Consider the following 9818-nt stretch of genomic DNA (forward strand, 5'->3'; position numbering starts at 1 on the left):
TTAGGCTGAATTCTTGTACCTGTCCTGTGCTGCTCAACAGGCTGGGCTCTGCCCTCAGTGAAGGGTCCCCCAGGAGGCTGCAATCCTGGGGAAAGTTGAAGCCAGTTAATGGTGTGTTGGCCGGGCTGTTACCTTTTCTTCAGCACACACAGTTTCTCTCTAAACAACCGATGGCTGCACCTCTCCCCGGCCCCCTGGAAAGAGAGGTTTCCTGAGGATCCAGTGGGAGGGTGCTGCTCCCACCCAGGTTGCAGGGTTTTCTTCCCCCCATTTCATCTCAGAAGAACCCCTGCTCCTGCTCATTTCCCCTTCCTTGAGCAGATCTGAGGGGAGTTTTGGTGAGGGATGAGCAGACGGCCTCCTCTGGGGCTGGGCACACTCTTGCCATGGACATCTGCCTCCTGATTCCTGTTTGGCCCAGTTCAGCCCAGGCTGACCTGCAAAACAGAGCAGCTTTGGAGGGTGGGTACGGGCACACTCCAGTCCAAGTACTTGTCTCCAGGGTATGGGCAGATGGGCAAGTTCTGTAGGGTTTTCTATAGGTTTGAATGACAGACACTGTCTTATCCTGGACTGCTGTAGAAAAGTACCATAGACTCAGTTGCAATAGAGACAACAGACGTTTATTTCTCACCGTTCTGGAGGCTGGAGACCTGAGATCAGGTGCAGGCACAGTCGGGTTCCGGGGAAGATCTGCTCCCAGGCTGCAGAGGGTCATCTTCTCACTATATCATGACATGGGTTTGACAGCTTGAGAACGTGCCTTTCCTAAAGGCACTCCTCCCATTCAGGAGGGCTCCGCCGTCATGACCTGTCATCTCCCAAAGGCCCCCCTCTCCTGATACCATCAGCTTGGGGGACTGGGATTTGAAAATGCAAATTTTGGAGGAACACAAATAGTTCATAACAAACACATTGCCATTAAAGCAAAAATTTAGCACCAAGGGACAATTTGGGAGGGACAGGCTGCACCGGGGCAGTTACCGTGCCCTTGGGCCCGGGAGATGGTATGGTCTTGGTAGAGGAGGCTCACACATGGTGCTGACTGTCCTGTCTTCGGGTGGGTGTGGATCCAGGGCTAAGCCCACAGCTAGTGTCTTCCAGAAGGAGCTGGCCAGACAGAGGCCAAGGGCCGTAGGAGGAGTTGGGGGGCGTTGGAGGCTGACTAGCTCCCTTGCCCTCCAGGACTGGGTTCCACCCCGGCCCACTCCACCCCTCCTCTGACCGCACCCTGTGTCTCTTCTCCAGCCCCCGGCTCCCCAACCCACCTCTGCTGTTGGGCTTGGTCAAGTCGCCTGGCTTTTCTGAGCCTCAGTTTCCTTCCGTGTGCAAAGGGGACCGCAGAACCCTCTTTGTGGGGTTGTGGGGGAAGGCTGGGGCGCCCGGGAGGGTCCCGGGTCCGGTCCGACCTCGGGAAGGCCGGGGTTCGGCAGCGGCGTCGGACCCTCCCGCCAGGGGGCGCTGTGGGCTCACGCGGGCGCAGCCTTGGGCTCCAGGGCGCTGCGGTGGGAAACGCGGTGACTAGCGGGGTCTGAAAGTGGGTGGCTGGGCCAGGCTCTCCCTGGGACCAGGAGCCCAGAGCGTGGAGACGTGGCGGGCTGAGCCGCTCAGTGTGGCCCCTGCCCCGCGCCCACCCCGCCCCGTGTCAGGAGGTCCGCGGTGGGGGAGGGCCCGCCTCCCGGGGAGAGCGCGCCTGCCCCTCCCTCCCGGCTGGCTGCGGGGTGGTCTGCAGACCCTTTGGCTGTGCCTGATCTGCCTGGTCCCCGAGGAGAAGACGCTGAGGATCCCATTGCTGGACTGTGGATGGGGATAGGAGACGCCCGAGGTAAGAAGGGGTCCGGGTTCTTTGCAGGAATCCTGGTTGGCGCCTTCTCTGCAGCAGAGATGTCCGGCTGGGGCCGGAGGGCATGCTGGGGGCAGGGTGGGAGACCTGGGCCCTGAGGGCTGTAGGGGCTCTTGCCCGGGCGCTCCTTAAGCTCCCCGCCCCCTCCGCCCCCCCACCCCCTGGTGCTCACTCTCAGTCCTGCCTTGCGCACATTCCCACTCCCGAGCCTCTCCTGCCCGCCCCTCGTTGTTCACTTGCTCATTTACGCCTCACACCTGGCTCTGCCGCGGGCTTGGAGCGGGTGTCTGGGAAACACAGTCTCACTTGTCTCCTCAAGGGGCTCCGGGGCACAGTAACAGCGTGCAGAGCGCAGTCAGGCTGCCGTGCTGCTGCTTTGCGAGGTGCGACTGCAGTGCAGCCAGGAAACAAATCTAGGGACAGCTTGTTCTTCCTGCGGTGTCGGTGTTGGTGGTGGCTTAAAAATTGCCCACAGGCTGGGCTCATGCCTGTAATCCCAGCACTTTGGGAGGCTGAGGCAGTAGGATCACTTGAGCCCAGGAGTTTGAGACCAGCCTGGGCAACATAGTGAGACCCTGTCTTTCAAAAAAAAAAAATTTGCCTGGCGTGGTGGCGCATGCATGTAGTCCCAGCTACTCCAGAGCCTGATGTGGGGGGATTGCTTGAGCTCAGGAAGTCGAAGCTGCAGTGAGCCGTGACCGCACCACAGCACTCCAGCCTGGGCAGCAGAGTGAGACCCCTTCTCAATTAAAAAAAAAAAAATTGAAGCAAAAGAAAAATAAACCGTCTACAGCCCCCAAGTGTGGGCTGGACATGTGACTTGCTTCCAATGCACAGAATGTAGTAGAAGGGATGGCAAGTGGCTTCGGACACTTGGCCTCAAATGTATCGTGGCTTCCTCTTGGCTCCCCTCTGGGTCGCTGGCTCTGGGGGACCCAGTGCCATGTTTTGAGGACACTCAGCCCCTGAAGCATCCATGTGTTGAGGAGCAGAGGCCTCCTGCCCGTAGCTGTGGGAGGAAGACTTCTCAGAAGAAGATACCCCAGCCCCTGCCCAGCCTTCAGAGGGCCAGGGCCTGGGCCAACGTCCTAACTGCAACCTCAGGAGAGACCCTGAGCCAGAACCACCCAAAAAGCCATTTTAATTCTTGAACCACAGAAGCTGTGAAATAGTAGAAGTTGTTTTAAGTGGCTAAGTTTTGGAGAAATTTGTTATGCAGCAACAGATAATTAATACAACGTTGTCAGGGAGGATAAGTGGATGGAGATGGCCCTGGCGTGTTTGGCTGGCTAGCACGGAGGAGGAGCACTGATGCAGGCCTGAGCCGAGTGGGCTGGACAGGCTGGGCCCTCGTGGCCTGGAACGCTGGAGTACTTGGTGGATGGGTGGAGGTGGGCATACACCCTGAGACACCTCGTGGGGTGGTGAATGGTGGGTCCTGTGTGCCAGCTGGACAGATTGATCAGAGCTCTGGGTCATGAGGACTGAAACCAACCCAGAGCACTCACACCTCACTGCCAGGCTGGAATGCCAGGCATGGAACCAGCTGAGAGCCATGGGGCCAAGAGTTGGGGCCTGGCCACAGCACACCTGGGACCAGCCCCTGGCCTCTGCCACGTGACAGTCAGTGGTCTCTGAGCTGCCTGCACTTCATTACCACCCCTCACCCTGCCCCCACCAGAGTTTCAGCATGCAGCTCCTGCTGGCTGATTACAAGCCCCTGGCCACACCCCAGGAGAAAGAGTTCCAGGTTCCAGCCTGTCCAAGTGACAGATGGTTCCTAGGCTGTGGTGGCCCAGAAGTCCTGGCAAAAGGGCCCTGTAGCCTCTAGCAAAGTATGAGAGGACCGTCGGCCACAGCAGGGGGGTACAGGGGAGCACAGGCCACGGCGTGTGGGCACGGCGGGGCTGGGCCTCCTGCTGGAATGCCACTTGGGCTTCAGGCCACGGGAGTGGATTTCTTGGTCTCATTTGGTGCAGGTGTCCTTGGCCTTTGCAGCAACACAGCATTGCTGCTGCCTGAGGTGCCCACACTTACCACCTCCCAACCCCGTCTTGGGGAGAGACTGTGCAACATGGCGCTGGCCCAGGTCAAGATCACAGTTCAGGTTCCTTCCGCTCCCGACCACTGTCATTAGGGTTCCTGAGTCCCAAAAAGCCTTCCAAGGGGCTTGTGCATCTGTCTGTCTCTCGTGGGTAAGTGGACCCAGGATGCTTGCTGTGTGGGGGCCTTCTGCTAGGACCTGGATCCCTGCTGCTGTCCACCCAGGGGCTGTCCAGGAAGCAGAGACATGGAAGGTATATGCCCACGGCTGTCTGTAGGTCTGGTGGCCAGCGTGTGAGGGTCTGTGTCTCCCTGCGTGGAGAGGACAGCACTGGGATGTGAACAGGCCGGGCATCCTCTGAAAGAGACAACCCGAACTGGGTGGGGGGTGGGGGTGATGATGGGGGTGATGGTGGGTGCTCAGGCCCCTCAGCACCGGAACATGGTGCGGAAATTCTTCCGGAAGCTGTCGTCTAGAAAGGCGTAGAGGAAGGGGTTCAGGCACGAGTTGGCGTAGCTGAGGCTGGTGATGACGTAGGACATGCTGATGACCAGCGGGGTCTGGGGCAGGTCTGTGGTCAGGGCTACGACAGAGGCCAGGTGGAAGGGCGTCCAGCAGAGGAGGCACACGGCCAGCACGACGAGGACCAGGATGGTCACCTTCCGCCTGGCCTTGCCTAGAGCCTTGGCTCCAGAGCGGAGCCGCACGGCCCGCAGCCTGCGCAGGAGGTCTGTGTAGAGCACACAGATGGTGCACACAGGCACCACGAAGCCCAGGACCAACGTGTAGACACGGCTGGCCTTGAACCAGACCCGCTCGGGCCACGGGAAGCTCAGCCCACAGCTTGGGACCTGCAGCTCGTTGCTGTAGACGCCAGCAAAAGAGAAGAAGGGCAGAACCAGGACCGTGACACCCAGCCAGACACACAGGCTGGCGACCTTCGCCCCCCGGTAGGTGCGCCAGGGCATGTGGTGGGACCTCACAGTGGCCAGCACCACCAGGTATCGGTCCACGCTCATCACGGCTAGGAAGTAGATGCTGGAGAAGATGTTGTAGTGGTCGATGGCCAGCACCAGCTTGCAGAGCAGCTCCCCGAAGGGCCAGTACTGCAGCAGGTGCTCCGCGATGTTGACAGGCAGAACCAGTGTGAAGAGCCCGTCGGCGATGGCCAGGTTCAGGATGAACACGTTGGTCACCGTCTTCATCTTGGGCGCCCTCAGGATTACAAGGATGACGGCCGTGTTGCCAGTCAGCCCCACGGCACAGATCCCGGAGTACACGGCAGGCAGGAGCACATAGAGGAATGGCAGCGGCTCGGAGAAGGTGGCATTGTGGCCGGTGCCATTGTCCTGAGAGACGTTGGCACCCATCGTGGGGAGGGAGAAGGAGACCCTGCTGTCAAGGGGCTCTGGGTGCCCAGAGGCCTGCATCGTAGCTGGGACTATTGACAATTTGAGCCCTGGGCAGGTGGGAGGTGCCTTGGAGTTGGGTATCTGGTCGGGGGCCTCCTTGGGCTGGATTCTAGGAAGGAAAAACAGCCGGAGACTTTGAGATCTGGCCGTCTGTTAGGGCACAGCCACTCCAAGTTCTCTGGCAGAGACTGTGGCCACTTTGCCAGGTCAAGGACATGGGGCCAGAGGGAGCCTGGTGGGGTGTGTGGGGGCCTCCTCCCGCCTCTTCCTGGTGATACTTTAGCAGATCAGTTCCCTCCTCCCGCAGAGAGCAGCTGCTGGCCACCCTCCTGGGAAGAGGAGACGTGGATCCACCCCTGCGCCAGCAACCCGCAAATGCACAGGCTAAGTAGAATCAGGCGGTTCCTTTGGAAACACACCTCCCAAGCTCATCTCTGGCTCCCTTGAATCTGAAGGTCCTTCCTTCAGGGGTCTCGGAGTCTGCACCCTCCCTCACACCCTCCCGAGAGATGCTGCAGACCCTGCTGGTCCAGCTACTCTTCTCTCCACTGACCTGTCCAGTGCTTCGAGTCCAGAAGTTGGTAGCCTTGGTGTGTTCCTGGTTTTGGCCGGTACAGGCAGTCGCAGGGATGGAGAGCGAGGTGTGGTCCTCCAGCTGAGGTTTCAGGAGTTTCAGGACCTGCCCTGCTGGCTGCCTCAGCCCCGGCAGGTTCAGCCTCAGGCAGGTTCCCAGCCTGGTGTCAGTGCTGATGCTGGTGAGGGAGGGAGGCGGATCCCCCTTGCTGACGTGGAGCCCGGAAGGCAGGCCCCACCTTCCCCTGAGCTGCAGTAGCGCCTGCAGTCGGCTGTTCCAGGGTCTCCTCAGCACTCACTTACCCAGGCAGACTCCTCAGTGGGCGGCTGAGGCATGTGTGCGCCTGTGTGTCAGGAAGGCACTCTGTGCAGGGGCCTCTGGGTGTGCCCAGGTCTTTGGGCAGAGGGCACTGAGGGCATCTGTGCCTCTGTCCGGGAGTCACTGTGGGCCTGGGCACCCTTATCTGCGAACATGGGTGTCTTGGTGGGTCTCGTGCCCCACCCTGTGCATGTACATGGTGTGTGCCTGTGTGTGTGTGCCAGTTAGGACATGTACGTGTGTGGGCCTGTGTCTGCCTGTATGGGGGTTTCTGTGGGTGAGCTCTGCGTTGTATCTGAGTGGGTCTACATGTCCTTGGCTGAGTGTGGGCGTCTGGGGGGTCTGTATGCCCTCGTGTGGAAGCAGAACTTATTGGCCATAGGAAACCCACCTTCTTTTTTTGTCTTCTGCTAAAAGAGGAACTCAGCCTAGGCAAGCTGTGAAAGGCTGCAGAGAAGACGTTCGCACCCTGACACGTAACTCTCACGCTGTCCTGCAGAGGTGGTGAGCATCACACTCTGCTCTGGGTTGGTCTTTGAGTCCTTCCCTTCTCCCTGCTTTTCTTCCTTGCTGGACGCACCCTGGCTTATTCAACCCCTGTGTGTGCAGCTTGGCTGTATCTGGACCTGCTTTGCAGGCAACGCCACAGCTGACACGAACAGTCGCCAGTCTCAGAGCCGCTCCTCAGAGGAGATGTGTTGGGTCAGAGGGTCTGTGTTTTCTTTCCTTTCTTCTTTTTTGAGACAGGGTCTTGCCCTGTCACCCAGGCTGGGGTGCAGTGGCACTATCATGGCTCATTGCAGCCCTGACGTCCCTGGGCTCAGGTGATCCTCCCACCTCAGCCTCTCAAGTAGCTGGGACTACAGGCATGTGCTACCATGCCTGGCTAATTTTTGTATTTTTTTTTATAGAGACAGGGTTTCACCATGTTGCCCAGGCTGGTCTCGATCTCCTGAGCTTCAGCCTACCTTAGCCTCCCAAAGTGCTCAGGTTACAGACATGAGCCACCGTGCCTGGTCACTGTGTGTTTTCAGTTTGGGGAGACGTGTCTGCCCATTGAGACTGTGCCCGCTGCCTGTGGGGTTGCAAGGATGTCACCCCACACTCACAGTCTGCCTTCTTTCATGAGAGCTGCTCTGTCAAGTCTATTGGTTAGGACAGGAGCCTGGGCAGTCGCCCTGAGTACCCTGATGTCGCCAGCCTGAGGGTACACTGTGGGTGGGCCCCGAGCTACCCTTCCATGGGCTGTGCCATGTGGATGTTGAGTCCGGGGTCAGGGAGCCCTGCTGGGGTATCTCACACTCCTCTTCAGCCAGAGTTTGGGGATGGCATTCGGGGTTCTGTGGGTGTGTCTCGAGGGAGTGTGGGGCTTGTGGTAGCCACAGTTTGTCACATAAGTGGAGCTTGAGGCCCACAAGGTCAGGGGATGGTGGTTAGCAGCCGTGAGGAGAGGCTGCATTGGGGCTGAATTTTGTGATTTGGGGTGTTCGTGGGGTCAGGAGGGGTCAGTTCACAGCTCCTGGAAACCAGAGGCGTGACACAGGCCAGACCTGGCAAGTGGTGGCCTCGTCCCCCTTGGCCTTAGTGGCCCAGGGATTGACCGGGGTGTGGGCTGGGCCAGGCAGTCACTGGTCTTGGCTGGGGAGCGGCTGACCGTGGCCTCAGCACCGGGCACTGGGAGAATGTCCCAGGCCTGCTGTCACCGAGCTGCTGTCCTGGGGTGGGGCTGGCCACGCTGGCCTGACTCTGGGCCTCCCTGGGGGCGTTGCTGGGGGCCTCTCCCTTCCATGCATTTTGGGAGGGGCCCAGGCTAGTGCCGGTGCCTTCCTCTGCCCACTAGGGCTGGCTGGCAGCCTGCCCAGTGATCCCCGTGTGGCCTGAGCTCTGGGCACCCCTCCTGCTCTTTGCCCTGCAGGACACTGACTGCCACCCACACCTTCTTCAGAGCAGGATGTTCTAGGAGGGTCTTCCCTTAAGCCTCAGTGGTGGGGAGCCCAGTGTCAGAGGCATCCCTCAGAGCACAGAATCTTCCCATGCAAATATCCCACTGTGTGTCTGGCTTCCTCTGAAGCCAGCCACGAGTCTGGGTCCTCTTTTCGCACTACCGGTATCTGATGAGTCTGGGAATCTGAGCCCCTCCCAGACTCTAGCTCTGCTCTCCTGAGCCTGTCCTAAAGGCTGGTCTGGCACCACAGCCCCCGCCGGTCACATTGGAGATGTGGTGGGCACGATGGAAGGGATGGGGACCCTGAGGGCAGTGGGGATGGGGGAGACTGCCAGGTGCTGAGCTCAGGACCCCAGGGAGGCCGGCTGGAGGTGTCAGGTCCTCCTGGCCACAAAAGCAGCAGCCCCAGGGGCCTTTTCTTCCTCCCAGAAGCACCTCACCGATGCCCGCTGCAACACCAGGGCCTGAGCCGGGGGTGCTCCCCCATCTGTACCCCCAGCACTCAGGGCTCAGAAAGGCCCTTTGCTCTGTTCGTGGGCTGGGCATTGTTCCAGCTGTGAGCTTGTGAGAGCATCGTTCCGTGGAAATGGTTTCCATTTTCAGAAATAAATTGGCCTTTTCAAATGAACCTGTGAGGCCCTTTGGGTGTAGAGAGGATCGGCCAGGGAGGGAGGGAGCCGTGCTCAGCTCTGTCGGGCGGAACAGTGGTGGGGGCCTGGTAGCAAGGCCACTGACAGGGCACATCCTCTGTCTGGGGTGTGGGGTGAGGGAGTGATGGGTGCCAGTCAATGTGCATCTGAGCATTTTGTGGGGGTCTTGGAGGGACCCGAAGGAGAAGCAGACCTACATTTATGCGCAGCTGAGCACAGTGACACTGTACCCCTAGGGCAGGGGCCAGGGAGAAGCACCAGGACCCTGAGACAGCCTGAGCAACACACAACATAGCTGTGCTGGCTTTATTCTTATTGCCACTTCGTATAGGTGTGGCAGCTGCCCTCCACCTGTCCCCGTGTGTGCAGGGACACCTGTCCCTCAGTCCACGCTGCGACTCAGATCTTCACACGGGCATGCATATGTGTAGCAGACATACAGACCCAGAGATTCATACAGAGTCCAGTGTGCATGTTGACCATCTCATCTCCAGCCAGGCAGGCCCTGGTAGGAGGGGTGGATTCTGCCTTGTGGCCAGAGTCCAGGCCTGTCTGCCCTGCTCTCTCTCCTCCATCAACTCTCCAAGATGAGCCTCAGCTGTAGCTGTGGCCCTGCAGGTTAAGTGCTCCCAAGAGGCCTAGGCCATTAAGACCAGTGAGAGGGCCGGGCGAGGTGGCTCATACCTGTAGTCCCAGCACTTTGGGAGACCAAGGTGGCAGATTGCTTGAGCCCAGGAGTTCGAGACCAGTCTAGGCAATGTGGTGAAACCCCATCTCTACAAAAAAATACAAAAGGCCGGGTGCGGTGGCTCACGCCTGTAATCCCAGGACTTTGGGAGGCCGAGGTGGGCGGATCACCTGAGGTCAGGAGTTCAAGACCAGCCTGGCCAACATGGCGAAACCCCGTCTCTACTAAAAATACAAAAATTAGCCGGGCATCATCGTGGGTGCCTGTAATCCCAGCTACTCGGGAGGCTGAGGCAGGAGAATTTCTTGGACCCAGGAGGCGGAGGTTGCATTGAGCCGAGATCA

General features: G+C 59.4%; 1 protein-coding gene across 1 annotated transcript; it reads right to left on the reverse strand.

Moving 5' to 3' along the window:
* Nucleotides 1-4315: 4315 nt before the first annotated feature.
* NPBWR2 (neuropeptides B and W receptor 2) lies at nucleotides 4316-5392 on the reverse strand. The gene has a single exon (XM_002830553.5). It carries the CDS (start codon nucleotides 5315-5317, stop codon nucleotides 4316-4318), a length of 1002 nt encoding a protein of 333 aa, XP_002830599.1. The 5' UTR covers nucleotides 5318-5392.
* Nucleotides 5393-9818: the final 4426 nt, after the last annotated feature.

This window comes from Pongo abelii, chromosome 21, assembly GCF_028885655.2.
Source record: "Pongo abelii isolate AG06213 chromosome 21, NHGRI_mPonAbe1-v2.0_pri, whole genome shotgun sequence".
Lineage (NCBI taxonomy): Eukaryota > Metazoa > Chordata > Mammalia > Primates > Hominidae > Pongo > Pongo abelii.

What these genes read in the sequence shown, in the direction of transcription:
- NPBWR2 (XM_002830553.5), bottom strand. Translation starts at nt 5,317, where the DNA reads ATGCAGGCCTCTGGGCACCCAGAGCCCCTTGACAGCAGGGTCTCCTTC.